Raw genomic sequence first — 22,369 nt, forward strand, 5'->3', positions numbered from 1 at the left:
AGGTTTCAGCAGCTTGACATTGTAAATCCTTCATTGATCGCCTGATGTCTGTTGATGGAGCAGTAATGATGGGCTTTCACTACCAATGCAGCTTTGAAGGTCTTAACATTTGGACCAAAGGTCAGATGGTGGCAAGTTCACGATAAAACAACACAACCACAAAGGAAATGAGGGGGAATTCTCCCTTGGTGTTTGACTGAGTGCTGCAAGCTCACATCGGTCCTTTTTTTTTTTTTTTTTTTCTCCCTTCTCAGTAAACAGAGGGCTTTGGTTGCCTGGCACCGCACTACTTCATGCCGGACACACTTTGGCTCCCAGGGAATGTAAATTCTCTCTCGCCCTGTAATCTTAGCTCAAATGCAGCTCAGTTGTGTGCAAATACATCATTACATTCACAAGGGTGCACAAAAAGAAAAAAATGTAGATGAAAAATGTGAATATGGACAACATTGACCAAAAAAACAAAAACATTGTTGGAATGCGGTTTGGAGCAGCAAGTGTGTCAGAGTCAAACAAACATCATGGGAATATTTGGTGGGAAACAAACAACACGCAGGCAGGCAGACGGACAGACAGACAGACAGACAGACAGACAGAAGCATCCCTGCCCTCGCTCAGAATAAGAAGAAGAAAACAGGAAGAACACAGCTGAGATTCCAAGCTTAAACCCTTAGATCAGGAGCTGTTTTTAACAGCAATCGGGGACATAAGTGGGTCGGGTCGGGTTGGGCCAGAGGAATGCCTTCAGATCGCTGCAGTGCGGTGCGGGTGTCACAAAGCGTGTTTGTCTCTGGCTAACGGGGTGAAAGGGGGGCAAGTGAAAGGCCCCCTTACACTCGGACGCTCAATTAAAGCCTAATTGGTGGGCTACGTGGCGACGCTTCTTTCAAATATGCCTTTGATGTATGAACAAGCGGGGTCTTTGGCATCAGGCCTCATGAATAGGGGCAAAGCTTCTTACGCTTCATCTGATGATAACTTGACCTAGTCAGATCACCAAAGTCAAGTGAACTGCGTCGCCACTTGACTTTGAAATATGTGCATGTGTGTAGTCATGCATCCAAATGCGGTTGACATTTCTATGAGCTGCATCAGCAATGTAGAGAAGGCTTTTTGGATACTGACGAAGAACATTGCTGGAAGGAAGGCAGGCACCATCTCGAGGTCAATGAAAATTGAATTACTGTCACACCTTCTCATATTTGCCTAATCTATATCGAGATGACGGTAAACGTCTGCAGGCGTCTGCCATCAGATGTTCAAAGTAATATCGACCGCCAGAGACCTTGAAGTGAAGAACAAACATAAGAGCCTGGCTATGGTCAAGCAGATCAATACTCAGGGAGGGCTTCAAACAAAGTGAATGCCATTCATGTGATCTATTCGCTTTCAGAAAGAGGTTTTGGCTCTTCCACATTATTTGGACTCGCTGTCTGAAACGTTTCTTTCATAGCTTTTGGAGAAGAAAGCAGCAGGTTGCTTCCTTCCTCTCAGCTGCTAACTCTTCAGCTCTCTTTTCAGCCTCCTGGGAAACCACAAGAAGCGGTCGGTCTGTCTGTCTGTCTGTGAGCTCCTCACAAATGGACAAAGCAAAAGCATTTGGAGTGCATACAAGGTAGCTCATGGCTGCTACTCAAAAGACGATGAGCACGAGGAGGAAAGACGATTGTGAATCAAGCCCTTCAAGTCAAGAGCCGGCCGGAATAAATGACATCTCATCCGACTTGCCTGTGGTCGGCTCGGGATGATTAAGAGAAATTCACTTGACTTTTTTCTAACAGCTCTGAGCGAAACAATCAATTTCAGCAGCCTGCTGGGATTTTGTCGTGAAACAATGTTCACATCTATACAATCAAATGGTGGACATTGCTATAATGGCTTTTACAGCTTTGCTCTCTGCATTGACATATGGCCGAGCTCATTTGGAAGGAAAACCACAAACTAGTGGAGCAGACAGTCTCTTTGGCATGCGCTCTTACTTTCTAGCCAGCACATATGTTAAAAGAGGAAGGAGGGGTTTGATGACGTCATGTCGACTCTCCAAATGGACCAAGCAAGTTCTCAGTACAAGATTCCATCATGACAATGTGCCAATTTTGACAATGAAATTTACGGTCTACAATCTTGAGGCTAACCAGCGACTCCGCCCCCGCAGCGTGAATGGAACGTGGTTTGTGCATAGCACCAACTGTCTGGAAGACTACTCATCTCGCCCTGCTGTTTACAAAAGACAAAAAAATGTTTTATTGATCAGAATGTTAACGGAGTTTTATTTTGAAAGTCATGCGTTCACCTGTCCAGTCAAAACGCTCATCTCAGTCTCGGTCTCGGTCTCGGCCCTTTAAACGCACAAGCAGAAGGCAGGAGCAGGCAAAATACATTGATAACCCGATACCACAAAAATAGTGCATCCATCTTGAGGGAGGGAGGGAGGGAGGGAGCTAGGGAAGGAGGGAAGGAAGGAAAGGAAAGGAAAGGAAGGAAAGGAAGGAAGGAAGGAACAAGCATGTACATCATATTTAAGGTTTCCACCAATCAGGCACAAATCTGCTTGCAATAAGGAAGTCAACATTTTGGGTCTGACAGAGAAGGCATATTCCAAATGTACCTACAACTAGCCATGGAAAGTACTTTGACATCAACGGATGGCCCATGGTAGGAGGTTAAGCACTGAGGGTTGTAGCGCCACGTACAGTAGAAGACACCCATTTGCATAAAATGGAGAATGAGGGGAACGCCCTCGACATTTAGCTCAAGTAACTAGCGCCACTTGTTTGAGACAATCATGCTCACAGACTAATTAATTGTATTAGCATGTAGCATACTGACTGAAAATTGGGTGAGCCAAATGGAGTGGTCTACTACACTGACGTGGTTTAGACAACCTTGAAAGATCACAATAGCTCAAGATATATCATTTATAGCCAGGAGAAAAATGGTTGTTAAGCTGTTAAATACAAAGTCAAGGAGTGTTTCGGGGTTGAAATATAAGCTAAAAGGTAGCCTGAGAAAACACGTCTGCACGGCACTGGTACCATTGTAACTTCAAACTGGAAATAATATAAGTATTAATATCTCATGTATAGTGTGCAAAGAAAAGTTGCTTTCTTTCTTTATTGCAGAGAAAAGCAGCCCATTTGTAGACATCATCGGCTGCTCAGTAGTTTCACAAAAACGTCACATCTTCTTGTGACTGCACCCAGCGCCAGTGAGCATCATACTCCAGATGCATTTTGCCGTTTCGTTTGCAAGTATCCAAGTCAACCTTTCCATTTTTGTAAGCTTTACATTTGGGGCTCTGTTTGAGGGCGATGCGAGCGCGGCTGCCGGTCGCTGTCGTCTTCTCCACGTTCCCGTTGGCCTTAGTGCTCTGGCTCAAGGTAGCGTTCAAAGGAACCGAGCCTGCCTCCGCCACCTTGGTGCAAACCGAAGCATCTCGTTTGGCTTCTGGAATGTTGGTGGGAACGAATATCTTTCCACTTTCACCTCCAGCTATCCCGTTTCCATTGACATCACTGATAACGTTCTCATTTGATTGGGAGTGAATGTCAATTGGAGCTCCGTTGCCAGTCTCTGTAGGCTTCTGTCCAGTCGCCGTAGCAGAGACCTTGGCCGAGGAGACCTCCGCTGTCCGGCCCCCCGCAGGAGCCTCGGAGACCTGCGGCGTGGAAGCGCAGATGACCGACTCTGAGCTCGAGGGACAGTATTCATCCATATCGTCCGCCAGGGTGTCCAGGTAACTGCCGATGGAAATGTTGTCCAGCTTGTCGTTGGAGTCATGAAGGCTGCTCCAGGAGCCTCTCCAGGAGGTGTCGGGGCCTTCGCCCAGACTGTACTGGCTGCTGGTCAGGCTGCTGCATCGGCTGGTGAGCGCGCTGCGCTCTTCCAGCAACCATTTGACTGCCTCGATGCCCTCGTGGACCGCCAGCAACTGCTGTAGGATCTTAATGTCCACCGAGCGCAAGTGTGCCTGTGGAAACAGAAGAAATGGAAATAGCTCTTGTCTTTTCTGAAGCTCAGCAACACAAGAGAATAAATTGGGTGAGACCAAGTCAATAAGGTCTAACAACTTTTCATACTCGTGGTCATCCGGCACCGTCCATTGCTATGTTTAAAATTCCCCTCAACTCTCATATCTCCCATGCATCATTGGAAAGGGATTATTAAAAGCCAATCACTCTCCCTAACGGCTCAAAATGGTTGTGGTAGGGCTTTGGTATATTTAGCCTCAAAATGTGAGAATGTCTGCTCTTTAAAAAGTGGCTGCAGAACCCCCACGACTGTCTGAGTTCTATCTCAGTATGCATTATGTCTCGTTTCTTCCAGTGCGTAATTATTGCCCTGCCGTGTCAATGTGAAAATAAATGACTCAAAAACAGATTTAATATACACCTAGCGCCATAGTATGCAATATTTCCCTGACCTGTTTGAGCTTGTATCAAAAAAAAGATGAAACATTGCTTCACTCTACCCGCGCCAAAACAAGTCTTAATTGGTGCTGCGTTTTGTGAACACTTCCAAATATGGTGCCACCGCAGCATGTCTACGAGTCGGTGGGTGGGTGGGTGATAAACATGAAAGGTGCATGGGCTTGACGTTGGAGCCCTGGCAGACACTCAAGGCCTAATGAGAGTGGCAGTAAAGGTTCTTCAGGCCTCGTCAGCGCTGAGCTAGCACAACGCTAACAAAGCAAAGAGTGAATTATCTTGCACATTGCTACTTCATTATGGAGTGAAGCTTCCTGGTTATAAAATAGGAGAGGACTTTTCTTTGGAAAAAGTCAAATAGCATCAAAGGTTGATGAGAGCGATAGCTGGAAGATGTGGAATGGACTTGTTTTTGTGCCAAAAACATTTCAGTTTTCCTGCTCAGCAAAAAAGGGCCAAGCAATAGTAGTCAAAGCTTGTGGCTAAACCTTCTGGAGAAGAAACGTTCCAAATAGTTTGCGCTGCCATTTTTACTGATGGATATATTGTTGGACATCTGCTTGAGTGCAGTTTTCTTTGGACACGTTCTGATTTTTTTTTTTTTCTTTTTCTTAGTTAAACTCATGGCAAAAGAAATTGTGGTTTAGATGGAGTTTGGAATGTTGGTGGTTTCTCTCCATGGAGATCTCCAGAGAAAGGACAGGCTTGGTTGATTTTATTAGGCAATACTGCTGAAGAATAACTTTTTTAAAAATCTATAAATATCTCATTATTAACAATTTTCCTCATCTTAAAAAATGAATACTGTGGCTTTTTTTTTTTATCAGCATAACAAGCTTCATGTTAGCCAACTGGCACATGCACGAATGAACCCAAACAGTCAACTTGTGGCTGGAAAATCAAGCCTGGGAGCGAAGCGATGCAATAAAGTTTTGCCCAGGGAAGGAAACTGTAGACAGCATGTGATACTCATTAATGTTTGAATTATAAATGACAAACCTAGCTTCTACACTTTGACACCAAGGAGCAGGGAATGCCATTTATTTCAACCACTAACAAGTATTACATGCAACGTGTTTATGACGAGACCTTTTCTTGAATAATATACCAAACTAACCAAATGACAGTGTAGGGGTGTCAAACTCATTTTTTTGTTGTGGGCCACATCATAATTATGGTTTCCCTCGTGTGACTATCTTATATTATCACATAAACACAACACAATCCAGCATTTAAAAAAAAGTAACAATTTTCTAATTTATTTTCAGAGTGGGGTTTTTAAAATAAATTGAAATATCCCACTGGAAGACAATTTGCAGTTTTAGTATTTTAACAAGAAACATTAAGTTGACACACAAGTTGCCTTTGCGGGCCACATCACATGATGCGGCGGACCGGATCCGGCCCCCGGGCCTTGAGTTTGACACCCGTGTATCAATGTACAGCGTGTCTCTTGTTAAACGGGCACCTTAAAAATGCAAATGCCTGATCTGATAAACGACGCAAATGCTTCCGCCTGTCACCTTCTAAGTGCTGAATCACTGCGAGTAGAAAAAGCAGACACACAGCAAGCTTTCAATAATACAGCAGCCACTCACTCACTCACTCGCCCACCCCCATCTCTTTCTGCACATTTTGATGTAACAAACAAATGGTGCTTTTGCAATCAGTGATTGATTGGTGTTTTTTTTTTTTGCTATCTTGAGAATCATCCAAATCCATCAATACTGTATAAAACAAATCGAGAATTTAAGATAACAGATTGGGCCTCTTGTATGCAATGACAGTATGGCTTGGGCTCCCTTTGAGGAAGCCCTTTGCCAATATCCACATAGGGACAGATGGTAGACTCATTCATTGATATAGCTTTTTAGCAGAAATGTTTGTATAGAAAATGTACATCAACTGATATTCTATTTCTCTGTATGTGATTATTTTTACAGGGTTAATCTCTAATGAGATGGAGAGGAGGTTCAATGTCTCAGGAAAGTGAGAAAATCACACACAGTCACAACATCATTTGTTAACACGCAAGAGTGCACTATCACTTGGGACGTTTTCAGCCTCAGTGTTATGAAGGGTGCTTAATAAAGTGCAACGTTCACAAGTCTACTCTTGCACTTACTTCAACACAATAAGGAGTAGAAGTGTCTCAATGCCACATTATCAAAGGCCACAAAGTGAATCAATCCATCCATCCATCCATCGGCATTTGTCCTTTTGCCAATGTAAACTAGCACAACAGTCACTAAATGTGTTTTATGCAGTTCAGAAGTACACAGGCGGTCGCTGCATTTGCATATGACATGAAATGAACACATTTGATGCAAGTTGGATAGAATATTGTGCATGCGCCATACTGTAACGCGCGCACGCGCGCACACTCAACGCGCAACTGTACACTCACCATCTCGGTCTTCAATATTGTTATCTTTTCATCGAGGCTTTTCTTTCCAGTCTCCTTCGTGGTTTCCTGCGCGGCGGCGGCGGCCAGTTTGTCTTCTCCCCGGAGAGACGCTGCCTCATCCCGCATCCACCTGAGCAAGCCCTCGGGGGTTTTGCGGCCGATTTTCGCCTCTAAGTCTCTTAGGTCCGGAGTGTTCTCACAAGAAGTTCCGTCATCCATCATGGTCATGGAGCTCTGGTTGAAAAGAATTGCGAGACTCCTGTTGTTTTGTCCGCAATTGTTAGAAGAGCGACTTCCCGCAGTACATCACATGCGAGTCCAGCTGAGGTGGACTGCGCCAACCTAGAAAAACAAACCGACGAGTGTTCATCTCAGCCACGTAGGACGGACGGACGGACGGACGGACGGGATGCGTGTGGCCGGCCACATGCATGCAGGTAGGCATGCAGGTAGGCAACCAGGCATGCAGGCAGGCTCCCGTCCCGGCTGGAAGCCCCGTTAGCAGCTGCTAAAGTGCGCACATTCCACCTGCATGATGACAGCAGCCGCACCGCAGAGAAGCTGAGAACGCGTCTGCAGGACAGTATAGGCTGTCAAAGTCACTCAGGGATGACATCACTTTAGTTCCGGTAAGGCTTTTCAAAATTCTACAATGGAAGGAACATGTTGTAAAACTACCGAAATAAAATAAGTAAGCGTTACAAAGGCAAACGCACATTTTTAATCTTTTTTTTTTTTTTAATAAGAGAAGCAAGAAAACATTTTAAGGATGATTTTCCCAATGAGAAAATTTTGGTCAAAAAATATCAACTTTTTATAATTATAATAGTAATATTATTCTAACTTCGGTTACATTTACTTTATATATCCGTATAAGTAAAGTGGACATTTTGATACTAATTAAAATAAGATTCCATAACCCTGAAAAGCATTTTAAGATTGGGAATAATCCTAATAAACCAAAGTTAAACTGTATTAACGTCATTGTTGAGATGTGCTTGATAGGATGGATAAAACTATTGAATAGATATTGATTTACTTACAAAGTTGGTAATTCAAAATTTGTTCTCCTGTATATTTCTTTTTCATGCAATTGTTCTGGTTACCATGATGACCACTATGGGAACAGTGAAACCAGTTTATTTTTAACACCCCCGTGTACTGCCCACACATACCTGTGCTTAGAAACACACATTATGCAACCTCGGCGTGCTGTCAGGATAATACTGGTGCAACAAATAAATCACAAGCCAACTTCTATAAAAAAAAAATAAAAATAAAAAAAACTACTGCACTGGTGCAACAAATAAACCACAAGCCAACTTCTAAAAATAAATGTCACATAATCAGGATCCCTGTCAGTATAAACTTAATGTTGTGGTGCTAATGAGGAATGACTAATCAATTGGCACTTTCATTGGAGCAGACACAAACGCGTATGTCGTGAAAAGGAAGCTGGTGTTTGGTAAATGCGACTTTCCTTCCTGGGCTCCGTGGTCACTCCCAAGTCCAACCTGTTCAACCTGTCTGCAACAGGTGAGCGCTGCCAATGAGTCATGACCGAGCATATCATCTTTGCACTATTCAGTGGCAACGCATGCAGTATTTTAATCTAACCGGAGCTTTTCATGTGTTGTAATAAAGCTTATGTAGGGTGGTAGGAGGAGGAGGAGGGCGCTCATGGAAGCGGACAAAACAAAGGACATTGAGTCCTTGATGGAGGACATGGATTACATTCCTGGTCACTTCCACTTGGACCTAAACCTCAACTGTGATCCCGTTGGCCCTTTGAAACTGAGACACAGAGACACTTACCTGAAACAGGAGAGTCTCAAGGGGGAGCTGGAGGCTGAATCTGGATATTTACAGTATGCTGTTCGCAATCTTCTCGGACTACTGGCTTTTCATCTGGACCACCTTCAAACTGCAGAGGAAATATTCAGGTGATCGATCATGTGCACATTTGTGGAAAATCTCACATTTTTGATTTGCTCACATCTTTTAGTTTTTGCGAAAGTGACATTTTCTTTTTACCTTTTGATGATCAGAAACAATATTGTATGACCACAAATCACTCTGACTGCAATTACAAATTTGGAATTAATGTTGTCTGCGTTTTGGGATATCAAGACCAATGTGATCTTGCTAATCCAAATCTAGGATATGATATCTATTCGCGAATGCATCGGGTAAGGTGCAAGTCTGTCAAATGAAGAATGTGCTTCCTTAAATTGCACGTATTATAAGCAGTTTGGTCATTAAAACTCGTTACTCGCATGATTCGTTTGTCAGGGTTTGATTGGCATGTATCCAAGGCAAGGTGTTGGGTTAGTGACACGTGAATTGAAAGTATTTGTTATTTTATCAAGTGCTTCCACTACTTATCAAATTAATGACGTTCAAGAACAACAGATCTCTACTGGTCTGAATGCAAATTCCCAGACACGGTTCAAGTCCTAGACCGCACTCACAAAATGTAGTTTAGGGTGTAGTCTGTTTGCATGTAGTCTACATGTATAGCAGTTAAACTAGTTGTACGTCATTATTATAAATATACTGACAACAATGCCAAGTGGCAAAAGGTTGGGTAAAAAAAAAAAAAGCCTCATAATATGCAACAATCGATTTTGTCTCTAAATCTCCCAGAGGCGTTTGTAAAGAAGATCCGGGGAACCTCAACGCTTGGGCCAACCTTGGCTACGTGTACGACAAGCTGGGAAGAGAGCTGGATTCCGGGGAATGTGTGGAGAAAGTGTCCCAACTGATGGGCTTAGATGGTGAGGAGCCCACCAAGGAAGACAGCAGGCAAATGGCAGCCCGCTGCCTGGCAGAGCAGGCCTATGTTTACCCCTATGATGTGGAGCTGGAAAGAGACGACGACTTGAGGGAGAAACTGACTGCAGCCCTGATGCTCTTTAACAAAGCTCTGGACTACGGCGGGCACCTGGTGAGCTGGAAACATACACCTAAGAATCAATTCATGCCAAAAGAGCATTTTGCAGCTCACTCTTGATCAATAATGAATCAAGGTTTTCAACACTGTTTTTCAGATACCAGTGGAAGAAAAACGAAGCTGGTACTTCAAGATGGCGACCATTTATATCAGGTATAAAATAAAATAACTAACAAAGCTACTGACACAATTCTCATTTCTTTGTCTCTCTTCCCTGCAGACTAGATGACATAGTCAAGACCAAAGGGGATGCTGAATATTCCAGACTCTCTCATTATAATAAGGGCTTAAGTCTTCTCACGGAAACACTTGAATCGGAGAAAACGCAACAAAAAGGTAAACGCGTTTGTTTCGTATGGTTATCATCGCATCACATCGCATCGTACGGTATCACATTGTATCGTATCCCCATTTGTGCGTTCTAGCTCTTTCCTGGTGTTATGTTGGCATCATGCTGGAGAGACAGGATGAGTTCACCACAGTGCCCATGTCCATACACAATTGCGGCTACTCAGCTACCGATCCCTTGTCCTGCTACGGAAATGTAAGTTCCGCTCCACAAAGGCCCAAAAATACAGAGCACTACGATCCGCTGAAGAGTCCAAAAATTTCAAAGAGCCGATGTCTATAATTGGTTTTGCAGGCTATAAAGTTGGCTAATGATGATGCGTTCATCCTTAATCTCCTGGCCAAGCTGTTCTTTCTGCTGGGCAAGCATGAGATGGCCACAGGGATCTGCAACATGGCTCTCAATGTGCTGCCTGACCCGGAGCTCAATTGGCAGGCCTACTGCACCCTTGCCAAGGTACCAGACAACCACATTGGCCCAAACATTTTCCAACTAGTTTCATGAAAGAAAAAAAAAAAAAAACTGGGGCTACACAATAACAAAAATTCAGTGCTCTTCTCTAGCCAAGACGGGTAACAACAACAATAACAATTCCTTGCTGATGTCTTCATCGCCTTACGTTCATATCAACCGATTGTGATTGATATAGATCAACACGATGCTTTACATCAGAGACCTAGAAAAGGCCAAAAGTGGGGAAGGCGGTGTCCCAGACAGACAAATGTTAAGCGAGGCCCAGAAAAACCTGGATAAAGTCTTGGCTGTGTGTCCTTGCTTGAGGACTCACCTGGAGATGGCACAGGTAAGCAGCCCCGCCTCTTAATAAGATAAGTGGACGACAATGTCAATTGATGTCAATATTCTCCTCGCTGGCATACAAAGAGTTCAGTATTACAATATCTTCTCCTTTAGGTGTATTACTACATGGGTGTAGATGCACTGCAGGAGAGCCTCTTAGTGGACGAGGGGGCAATAAACAACGCCTTGGTGAGTCTGTCCCAGGCCCGACTGTACGAATTGGGAGACAGCTTGCCTGATCTGCACTTGCTCCAAGGACGCTGCCTCCTACTGAAGGGCGAGGAACAAAACGCCGCAGACTGTTTCAAATGCGCTCTGGACTTAGAAAGAGCATCAAGCAGCGACACCACGGCCCTGCGCTGCCTCCTCCAGGCCTTGCTGGCCGTGTTCATTCAGGGAGGGCCGGAGGTCAACTACGTTATCACCCAGATGGAGCAGTGTTTGCAGAGGGCTGAGGAGAAGTACCCCGAGGATGTGGTGAAGGCCGAGCTGAGGTGCCTGTACCGGACAAACACTCCGGAGGTCACGGAGCTGTCTCGAGCTCTCATCAGGACGGGACGAATGCAGCTGGTCAGAAAGCTACTGCAGACTGTGGCGCCAAAACAAATGGACAAGAAAAGAACACTTGCCAGATCTTTGTCCTTTGCGTGAAGCCCCCCAAAATGACCAACTTGAAAAAGTGCATTTCGTATGACATACTATTAAGCAAGGCTGTACTGAAATGAAGTTTGACTTCAACATCATATTTACACTGTGAACTCACCATGACTAATATACTTCCAAGTCATTAAAAATATAAGAAACATAAATAGAGTCATACATGTTCTGCATTTAGCGCGATCCACAATCTTTGCATGTTGTTAACACAATTAATATTAGGAGATAGTAGCCAGCTGAATAACTTGTAAAGCAACCTGAAAAGTTTTTTCAGGACAGAGTTGAGACACACCTGCGTGATGAAACAATGGCCACTTGACGAAATGCACATTGCTGCTATGTATTCAGGTTCTGCTGCATTGCTCTGTGTTTTATTGGACAAGATTCTCACACTGTCAGTCTTCTCTTGCTTTCTTCACCTGTGATAAGACGCAAGATCAAGCAGGTAAGAAATATTTCTCTTTCTGATAAGAAGTCATTTGAATTCCGATAATGCAAGGTCATATTGTATTTGTAAATACACAAGACTGTTGAACTAAATTGTTTTTAACCAGCAATATTTTGAAACTGCATAATGGCGGGCTTAATTTGCTGTTAATAATAACAACAAAAGTGTCACATTTAGGTATCAATGTGGATTGCGCAATGGCAAAATATTGCAAAGAGAAATGTAATATTTGGCACAAGTATTTCTGAATCTCGTCTTAAAAATATGCTTGTCAAAGCAACATTTTTACAGCCGAGGAGGTGGTGGCAGGGTGGTTATAGGAAAAACTCTCATGTATAACTTGTCTTCATTGAAGTCGATTTAGACTAAGAAAGCAGTAAAAACAGTTTTGGGATTTCGACGTCTGAATTTCAAGAGTTACACATGTACGATTGAATCTCAACAGCTGAATGATGACATCGTGTGCAACTTTTTGAATTGACCAATTGACTTCATTGATCCTTCAGCATGTCTCCAAAGCAGAAATTGACAGAATGGGACAGTGGCCTTCTTGATTGCTGCCAAGACAAAAGCTCATGTAAGACTTGTTTCTTGCTTTAATAATACCAAACCCGGGCAAGTGTTCACCAGAAAGGGTTGGGTGTGACTGCTTTTTTTTTTTTTTTTTAACTACGTGTTTTGTCAACACAAGCCAGACGAGGGAGGGTTCAATCATATCGATGATCCAAATCTCAATTTTCAGGCTGCTATGGATTCTTTTGCTGCCCTTGCCTGGCCTGTTCAGTTGCGGGAACATTTGGAGAGAACCGATGTCTCCCGTTGTGCGACATGCTCAGCCCGGCTGTCTTGACGGCTTTTGGGATCCCTCTGTTTGCACCCCCTGCAGCTTTGGCCCTCAGGGTGGGAATTCGCAATAGATACGGTGTCAAGGTAATTATGGAGATGATGGTTGGAGGAGCTCTTTAAAAAAAACAAAAAACAATCATGACTATCAAACGCAATGCAAATAACAGCACTTTTTGTTGACAGGGTTCAATGTGTAACGACATCTTGTCGTCATGTTTCTGCATGTGGTGCACCTGGTGTCAAATGCACCGTGAACTGAAGTTTCGCAAGAAAAACCCCACCGTGGTCAATATGCAGCCTGCACCCCTCTAATCGGGTCTTGCACCCAACCAAATCTAGGCTGTGTGAGCAAGTCATTACTTGTGTGATGAAGTTGCAGCTATACAGATGAGCATTATGGGTACAGAAACCAGGTGAGAAAAATAACTGGGCACAAAATTGACGGCAGGCGACAGTGAAATCCATCGGGCTAAATTGTACTTAACTGTATAAAAGAGAGAGTATGCTAAATGAGCACGCTTCTAAAGGTTTCTAATATTGATCAACAACCTGTTTCTATTCATATTCAGGCCTAACATTGCATTTGATACATTAATCAGGATGACAGAAAAATGCTGGGTTAAAAACTATTTGGGTGGTTTGAAAAAAGTGTTTTTATGCTACATTAATAAGTCTGAGATTTTTTTTGTCACATGGAGAGTCCTGCAATGTTTAGGTATAAGGAATTTTTTGGAGGGCAAAGGGCGGGGGACGGTCTTATAGCTAGTCGATGTATATTTTTTGAAATATTTTCATTTGACCATTTTTACTGGCATGCGACAGACGACTTCCAAACACAATAAAAATTTAGATTAAACCCAACATTGTGTCTGTAATCTGATTTGGATTCATTTGCTTTAGTAGTGCATTCCTTGGATACATGCTGTCCCCTAGTGGATATAAGCTGCAAGTGAAATATGCCCTTGCATTTTATGTGTAGGAATCAGGGCAGGGGCAGGGGCAGGGGCAAGGGAGGGCGTGGCCCCCTCAAATAAATGGTAACTAAATCTGCAAAAGTATTTTTATTATCTCATGCCTTTCCCCCTCAAAATATAAAATATATATATTCTGAATCCTTGACTTATAAACTATGAGACTTAGACCAATCAATAACAACAATTCCCAATTCTATCCATCACGTGAATCTAATGTGAAATCGCCGATCGTGCCACAAAGCAGGTTAAAAGCGTGTGTTCGCATTGAGGCAGTCAAGCCACGCATGCATGCAATGGTTTATAGGGTAATAATAATTGGGACCCCCTCATGCATTTCTTGTGTATTTCTTTCTGTGTATTTTGTCATTACTGAGTCATTTGAAAGCACACAATCCATCCTGTTTTTAAATATGGAAAATTCTTACAGAATGGAACCGCATTTCTTACTGACTGTACTCTATATATAGCTTGAGGACAATAGGGACGTTTAACAGATGTTAGATAACTGATCAAATCACATCTGACCTTTCATATCATCAGTTTCTGTTACTGTTAAACGATACGCAGCACAGTTTCACTTATCAGTAAGCAGCTTCCAGATATTTTCAAGGCAACGTCTTTACTTATTTGAGCTTACATCATTTTGTACATAATAGTGCCTGTATTATTCTAATTGTTCAGACGTGGTTAGACGCAAGTTCAAGTTGGGATGGAATGTTTTCCACCGCAGAGGAAGCCATTCACTGTGACAGCAAAACAGTTAAAAATAGGAAAGATAAATTAGAAGGAAGAATTGCACAATTAAAAACTCAACCCATCTCTCTGATAAGTAGTACAAAAACTGGCTCTCATTTTCGGACCAATTTGCAGGAAATCCTATTTTAACCATTAGCAGAGTATAGTGTTACTGTACATTTGGGGGATTTGCATAGTTTGCAGCATTAAAATCCTCTTTTTGGGTCACTAAATAGACAATCAGGACTTCATGGCTGGTGTTCTGTAAAACTGCATTATCAACAGACCATGCCCAGTCAGAGGCAACGTTGGCAGAGAAAAAAGAGAAACACGTTTTTTGTTGATGTTTGATACCTCTGTTGTTTTCCTTTTTGTCTCCCCCTGGGGATTCAAGTTTGGCAGCATTTTTCAATTTCCTAGTCTTCTATCACTCAGAGTGAAACAGATGCCATTTCACTGTAAGTGCACCAAGACCACATCAACCTTCTTCAGGTAAGATTGAACAATTAAGACAATATTTTATACCATGAAGGTGAGACGCTGCAACGATAGACCAATTAGAGTGCATTATATTTGGAATTGGGAGTGTAACACAATTCAAATTGATTTCATTCTCGAGGAGCCTTACCTCTCTCTCTCTATAAAGTAGATTACATATCAGGTTAATGAAAAAAAAATGTCCATAAATGTTGACAATTTAATGCAAAAAGTCACTTTTAAACCCTTTTACTTGGGACCTGTCACTTCAAAAAAGGGGAACTATTAAAGACTAAAATTTGCATGATTTTATATTCATTTTAAATGGAGTATTTTTTCCCCTTCCTTTCTTTTTATTCTATATTTGATTTCTTTTTTCTTTCTGTTTGTTGGTGCTTTGAATGACACTTGTGAATGGCATGGAGTAATTTGCTCTTTTCCGCTTCCCCGCTAAATGTAGAGATGGCAAGCCAACCAGCTCTCACAGAGTGGAACAGTGAGCTCATGGACTGCTTTGAAAACGCCAGTACTTGTAAGATCTACGTTTCGTCACGTCGCCGCTTTTCCACTGCTGCTATCTTCACTTTTGTTTTTGCTCAGGCTGCTACGGTTTCTGGTGTTGCCCCTGCATGGCCTGCACGGTGGCAGGGAGATACGGAGAGAACCGATGTCTGCCCTTGTGTGACATCATTAGCCCTGCCTTGTGTGTCATTTGCGAGATCCCTCTGTGTGTGCCCCCCGCAGTCTTGTCTATGAGGGCAAGCATGCGAAGCAAATACGGTATCAAGGTAAGGTGGATCAAGACGGACACCAGTTGTATCCATCCATCCATCCCCAACTTGAACGCATGGTGTATTTTTGTCCCAGGGCTCCCTTTGTAAGGACATTCTCGCTTCCTGCTTCTGCATGTGGTGCAGCTGGTGTCAGATGCACCGTGAGCTCAAACACCGAAGCCAAGTTCCAACCGTCATTAACGTGGTCAACCAAACTGTGGTCACTCAGCCTGCTCCTATGATGATGACCGTCCAAAACGCAGCACCTACTCCTCCTGCTTATCAATACGTCATTCAAAAATAAGATGCCGTGTTCCAAGGTCGACTTTTTGATTATTTTATCCTGGCTTATTTGATAAGCATGAACTCGACTGAACGAAATGAAACATTTTTTAAGAGATTTTTGGCTTCATATTTGCGATGGAACAGACAAGCAATGTATTAGCGAGCATCGATGAGAATTTACATGATGTTAGAAGTATACAAGTGATTTGTCACCATTAATAAGAATAAACACCAATTGTTCTCCTGCTCGTTCATCTGAGGTGTTAAAAGGTCAAGCTTCATTTTTTTTAGCAATTAGTTTTTGTTTTTTTAATCGTGATTTTGATGATCCTAGAAATATTCAAATCCAAGAAAAAACATAGTTGAGCGGAACTTAAGCGTTCATTGCGCATGGTTGAATGGGTGTAGGGCTATGATGCTAGTTTTAAGGACCTGACTTTTGGTCGTTTTTTTTTTTTTTAATTAATGAATAATCGCCCTACCCCCATATAACAAGGAAAAAAAATTGCTGTGCAATTAATTACGGTAGGCTGGAAAAGGTAATATAAAAAAACATAATTGGTTGATTGCTTGAAAAGTAGATCCTGCGTCACAAATGCTCTGACAACCTTTCATCTGAAAGTTGCTGTGTTAAATTGTCAAGTTTAAATTTTGTTTCCCTGTTCGCAATCAAGTTTGGCAGCATTTCTTAGGTTAGCTGACCCATAATACTCAAGGTGACACTCCTTCCATGACTTTATTCACTGCACCTTCACCAAGGCCACATCCACCTTTATCAGGTAAGATTTTTATGTTATATATTTATTGTTTTAACTGTTGAATTTTGACTTTATGTTCAGGTAGCTGTGGTTATTTTTAAAACACACTATAAATAAAGATGAGCTTGTTTGGAAACGAACAAAAAAGAATGATGGATAATACGTGCATTTTACTTTGAAACCTGACGGTAGTACGGCACACTTTGCTTTCATTAAGCAGCCTTAATGAATTCCAAAGTGCATTACTACGACTAATATTACTATTATCATAAGAATATTTGACAAATTCACTAGACTGACACGCAATTTAACACTTAAATTCACACTTAATTTGTGGAACAGTGGCAGTGAAAGCTACCTTTCAGTGGACACCACAAAAAGAAACTAAAAATATAGATAAAGTAAACAAAATAAAATAATGAATGACAATAAGAGTGACGATATGTAGTCATTTGCTTTCTCCTCCTTGTGCTCAAGTCGTGCAAATGAAGATGGAATCGGAACTAGAGCTCACTGAGTGGAACACTGACCTCATGGACTGCTTTGAAAATGCCAGTACTTGTAAGATCCAAAGACAAAACAGCACCAGACTGCCAATTTTTATTTTTTTTTTTTAAATATGGTTTTTGTTTTTGCTCAGGCTGCTACGGTTTCTGGTGTTGCCCCTGCATGGCCTGCACGGTGGCAGGGAGATACGGAGAGAACCGATGTCTGCCCTTGTGTGACATCATTAGCCCTGCCGTGTGTGTCATTTGCGAGATCCCTCTGTGTGTGCCCCCCGCAGTCTTGTCTCTGAGAGCAAATATGCGAAGCAAATTTGGTATCAAGGTAAGGTGGATCAAGACGGACGCCATTTGTATCCATTCATCCCCAACGTGAACGCATGGTGTACTTTTGTCCCAGGGCTCCCTTTGTAAGGACATTGTCGCTTCCTGCTTCTGCATGTGGTGCAGCTGGTGTCAGATGCACCGTGAGCTCAAACACCGAAGCCAAGCTCCAACCATCATTAACGTGGTCAACCAAACTGTGGTCTCTCAGCCTTCTCCTCCGATGATGACCATGCAAGACCCTCCTCCCTATTACGTTCCTCACCCAGAGTTACATTATCTGCAGAGATGAGGCCGATTGTCCTTCCTTTACCATCAGCCGGTACTTGATTCATTTGTTTTCTTCCTCACTTATTTAGGAATAACCATCTCGGGTCACCTCTTAATTTACCTATGGGAGAGGCACTGGTTTAAAAGTCAAACTATTATTGTATTATTCATCACTTTCTGCTATTTACATTACGTATTTGTATGAAATAGAACACTTGGTCATTTGTCTTTAGCGGTAGCTCTGTCATTATTCATTGATTTATTTATTTTGTATGGTTACTGTGTAACAATGACCAATCTGGCATGAAGGACATATTTTTTCTTGCGCAACTCGATGTTGCCTGCGACATTTTAATTTCCGAGAGATGTTGTAGACATAACCATTTAAAAATGCTTTCAGAAATGTACGGAACTCAAGTATTTCACATTGATACTTAAAACAAGGCTTGGCAAATGTTTTGGGATTTTATTAAACAATATCTATAAACAATAGCATGAATGAACAACTGACTGTTTTGGAGGGACGGTCTGGGATTTTCAAATGTTGCTATTCATGTGTTTTGATGAGGTGCAAAATTTGCCTGACAAACTGTGTTATGAAAGAACTTTTTGCCATGATTTATCAGTTTCTTAGCAGGTTCAAAGAAAGTCAAGTTTATTTCTCTAGCCCTTAATCACAGAAACGTCTCAAAGGGCTTGACAAATATAGATCAACATTCCCTGATCAGGCTAATTATGGAGTATTCATAAACATGATCAATATGAATATAAAAGATCATTTGAGCAAAGCTTTACATCATTATCAACGAAGTAGTGCTCACTCCGTTTCGAAAAGGTTGGCGAGCCCTTTTTGCTCCCATTTGCACAACAGTCAATTTTCTTTCATCAGATAAAAATTGAAGGGCAGCATTTTCACAATGCCAAGATTTTCTTTCCTGATAAATATTGCTTCCAGAATGTCGAGCCATTAACTAAAATGATGAAGTTGGGCGTGCCAACCTTGACAAAAAACCTGCAAAACAGAGAGCGCAATGTCAAGGGCTTTAAGGAAGTAAGCTCTAAACACGCGTTCAGAATGATGGCAGAAAATCGTTTAATGGATGGCCGCCATTTTAAAGTGCTGTGTATAGTTTGTGGACTGCTAGTTAACAAAAAAACAAAAAACGCTGTTCTCATTATTTTTACAATATTCATAATCGACACGCCTCTACCACACCTACCAAACTATTTTGTGGATGGGAAAGGAACTATGCGCTAAACAATGCAGCTCAGCCTCTGGTTATGCACGTCCTTGGCTAGCCATGCTTTTGGCGCAATGTCAAACACATTTGGGTATAAGTGCAGATCCGGGGAAAACGCTTGATGGGTGCGAACGAGATTCATTTTTGTTCATGCCGGTATTTATGTTCAATTATCTTCAGTTTATTCATCAGTCACTCTGAAAGATACTTTCAACATGGAAGCAATTGACAGCTGAAGTTGCACCGGTTCAAGAAAAGGAGAGCAAAAATGAAACAATGTTTTCAGTAGCAGTAGCTCAGGCTAAGTGTCGGTATTTTGGTAGCCGAGTCATGCGGGGTTGACAAATACGTCATGCTAATTATCAAGACATGAAACAAGCTTGCCTCATAACACATGCGGCAAACATGACACACTATAATTGCGGCATGGGAATTGTGGCTTTATTTCCTGCTACAGGTCTTAGTCATGCACACGTGCAAACTAGGTTTTCTTTGGAAATGAATTATGGCTACACCTTCCAAATGACAAACTTTGTGTAAAACAGATGCTAAGTATGTCAAATGTCAATAGTATGCAAGGACTACAATGAGTGCTGGTACAATGGTATCATCAATTGAACACATTTTCAAATTGTCAGAGCAACCTGTTTCAGGCCCTATAATAGGGACAAATTCACTCATAACTCAGACAAAAACAAATGAAATGAATAAAAACCGAAGCAAACGCCAAAAAATCTGTTCTTATGTGTGCTGGTTGATTGTATGACTCACCTTATTTGGGATTTCAGTCCTGGAACTTTTCTGATTTATCTCATAAAAGCTGTACTACATTTCTCAAGTGTTTGGACATAATTACCTTTTGTGTTGCAATACTTTTAAAAGTGAAGTTTCTGGGTCAACTTTGTAGAGCGTCTCCTTCTCTTCATCCTCAAAGAACAGCTACAGAGGGAGGAGAAGGTGGTTACACAAATGGTGTTTGTTACACCAAAAATAATGAGGTTTTTTTTAACAATTGGAGAACAAACCTGCAGGTTTTGCAAGTGATATTTTCTGTCCACATCCCAAGGTGGGAGTTCGTCCCCAAACATGACAGCAAAGTGATCTAAAAAGCTGGTGCAAAAAAAAACACAAAATACAAACATAAATAATGTTTTGGGTTTTTTTTTTTGCTCCACAAAGACTATTGTCGACATGGTGTCTACCTGTTGTTCTCGCAGAAAGCAGAGATGAAGTCACTCTGCTGATGTTCCGGATAGAGGAACATCACAGGCCAATGCAGGACACGCTGCTCATCTAGGAAGACCTGAGCTCCTGTGGCCTTGTGAGAGCTGAGACCATCCAAACTCAGCTCGGCTATTTCAGTCGAGGCCCCTTCGTCGTGGTCGCTGTCGCCGTCTGAACCCGACTGATGAGGCTTCACAGGCTTGAGGAGCTTGACGCCTCGTTCCTGCAACAAAAACACAATGTGACACACAGGTTGAAGAATATGTTTGAAGGTTCCTTCAGTAAAAGACAGAAGGTTTCTTGTCGCTTAATATGTCTTTTTATGACCTTTATTGCAGCCATGAGAGCTTCTTTCTCATTGTTCAACTTCTTTTCTTTGACCTTGGCCTTTCTCGCATCTCTTTCTGCTGACCTCTGTAGGAAAGAAGAACGAGAATAAAAACAGTGAATTACATACATTTACCCAAATATAACTTCAAGACTGATGCTACTTTGTGTTTGTCTGCAGTTGTTCTCAGCTCCAGCAACTTCTTATCTGTAGGATGAGCTTTAAGACCCTCTTCACACCACTGAATGGCTGTCGAGAATTTCCGCAACTCAACGCAACACTGAGCACCTGGACACACAAAATGACATCTCCGTATAACTACTCCAATAAGTAAGGATATAACAATCACTGCAATATTACTATATTAAAATGTGAAAGTTATCGTTGGCGTGATAGTTGAAGCAAGTTGGCTATCACCAACCTAATTAGTGTACACCATACCTCGAATCAAGGCTTTAAGATGGTCCGGTTTGATCTTCTTTGCAGCCGCAGCATCATTCAGCGAAGATCGCAAGTTCCCTACATGTCAACAGATCACATCCACAAGGATACTCAAAATCAGTTCAAAGGAAATTGATTTCTTTGTGGTGTCTAAAGGAGAATATTGTACCAAGATGAAAATGTGCAGCTGCTCGGTTGGTGAGAAGAACAGTATCCAGATCTTGGTCACTGCATTTATTCTTCAAAGCTGCCGTGTACGCCACTATGGCCTTTTGGTAATTCTTTTCTTTGAAAAATTCATTGCCCTCATTCTTCAAACTGTGTGCTTTTTCTGGAGAATGAAACAATCGGTATCACTTCATGTTGGACACATATGACATTACCATATTACAGTTCATATTAACAAAAGGATACCCTCTGGGGTCCTGTCTTCATCATGAATGATAGCTTGGAGATGAGCTAGCTCGGGATAGTCTTTGGGGTCGATCTCATCGGGTACCGTTTTCATGAACATGGGTATTTTATCAAACTCCTAAATAAAGACCACAGCATTGTGAATTCCAGTTCGATGATTGATTATGTAAACCGATCCCTCAATTACAAATGTATGTAAACGTGCAGCTGGTTGCTCATATATTTTTAGGAATCAATGTGCATGTCACTCAACAATTCAATGTGATGGAATGGCATACAACATTCTTATCAATGTCGGGGTCACACATCTACAAACATTATCTAATGTTTCGCTGTCACGTGTCCTTGCCCCAAACTGCATTGTTGCTCGTTTAAAGTCTACATTGACACAAAAAAATGTTTACGCTACAGCATTTAAAAACAAATCTGCACAACACAAAATGACGGTAATGTTTACAAACACAGGATGGCGCATGTTCTTACCTCTTCCCATTTGTCTTCATTGAAGGCATTTTTGTATTTATGACGCTTGAACGCTTCCGCGAAAACGTCGTCATCGTCACTGTCATTTTGTTTAGCGGGGGAGGCCATAAATCGTCAGTCAATTACCTTGACACCCTATTTCCCAAGTCAGAACCGTCAGAAGTGAGAATTTTAAGAGACCCGAAGACTGCACGTGTGACGTTGGTCCGACTGGTCAAATGATCCGTGCGGAAACAGCCACGAAACACAAGTTC

General features: G+C 42.0%; 4 protein-coding genes across 6 annotated transcripts; 2 read left to right on the plus strand and 2 right to left on the minus strand.

The window, feature by feature from the left end:
• Nucleotides 1-276: 276 nt before the first annotated feature.
• lurap1 (leucine rich adaptor protein 1) lies at nt 277-11,915 on the minus strand. 3 transcript variants are annotated; one of them, XM_068652116.1, is made up of 5 exons: nt 11,884-11,915; nt 8,650-8,758; nt 7,363-7,481; nt 6,835-7,176; nt 277-3,970 (listed from the first exon to the last, which is right to left on the minus strand). In XM_068652116.1, the coding sequence occupies exons 4-5, from the start codon at nt 7,060-7,062 to the stop codon at nt 3,167-3,169; spliced, it is 1,032 nt and encodes a 343-aa protein (XP_068508217.1). In that variant the 5' UTR covers nt 7,063-7,176; nt 7,363-7,481; nt 8,650-8,758; nt 11,884-11,915; the 3' UTR covers nt 277-3,166. The 3 variants fall into 3 exon arrangements, with proteins under 3 accessions (XP_068508217.1, XP_049572815.1, XP_049572818.1); XM_049716858.2 differs by lacking the exons at nt 7,363-7,481; nt 11,884-11,915 and having other exon boundaries at nt 8,650-8,762; XM_049716861.2 differs by lacking the exons at nt 7,363-7,481; nt 11,884-11,915 and having other exon boundaries at nt 6,835-7,068; nt 8,650-8,750.
• Nucleotides 8,152-11,743, plus strand: ttc22 (tetratricopeptide repeat domain 22). The gene is made up of 8 exons (XM_049716842.2): nt 8,152-8,777; nt 9,481-9,781; nt 9,885-9,940; nt 10,008-10,123; nt 10,213-10,331; nt 10,431-10,592; nt 10,786-10,938; nt 11,049-11,743. The coding sequence occupies exons 1-8, from the start codon at nt 8,515-8,517 to the stop codon at nt 11,583-11,585; spliced, it is 1,707 nt and encodes a 568-aa protein (XP_049572799.1). The 5' UTR covers nt 8,152-8,514; the 3' UTR covers nt 11,586-11,743.
• Nucleotides 11,916-16,144: 4,229 nt separating the features above from the next.
• On the plus strand, nt 16,145-18,476 carry LOC125966276 (cornifelin homolog B). The gene is made up of 4 exons (XM_049716869.2): nt 16,145-16,908; nt 17,365-17,448; nt 17,528-17,715; nt 17,791-18,476. Exons 1-4 carry the CDS (start codon nt 16,860-16,862, stop codon nt 18,004-18,006), a joined length of 537 nt encoding a protein of 178 aa, XP_049572826.1. The 5' UTR covers nt 16,145-16,859; the 3' UTR covers nt 18,007-18,476.
• ttc4 (tetratricopeptide repeat domain 4) lies at nt 18,431-22,360 on the minus strand. The gene is made up of 10 exons (XM_049716846.2): nt 22,116-22,360; nt 21,633-21,750; nt 21,388-21,549; nt 21,219-21,296; nt 20,941-21,065; nt 20,777-20,863; nt 20,428-20,672; nt 20,251-20,335; nt 20,082-20,164; nt 18,431-18,996 (listed from the first exon to the last, which is right to left on the minus strand). Exons 1-10 carry the CDS (start codon nt 22,221-22,223, stop codon nt 18,897-18,899), a joined length of 1,191 nt encoding a protein of 396 aa, XP_049572803.1. The 5' UTR covers nt 22,224-22,360; the 3' UTR covers nt 18,431-18,896.
• Nucleotides 22,361-22,369: the final 9 nt, after the last annotated feature.

This window comes from Syngnathus scovelli, chromosome 10 (assembly GCF_024217435.2).
Source record: "Syngnathus scovelli strain Florida chromosome 10, RoL_Ssco_1.2, whole genome shotgun sequence".
Lineage (NCBI taxonomy): Eukaryota > Metazoa > Chordata > Actinopteri > Syngnathiformes > Syngnathidae > Syngnathus > Syngnathus scovelli.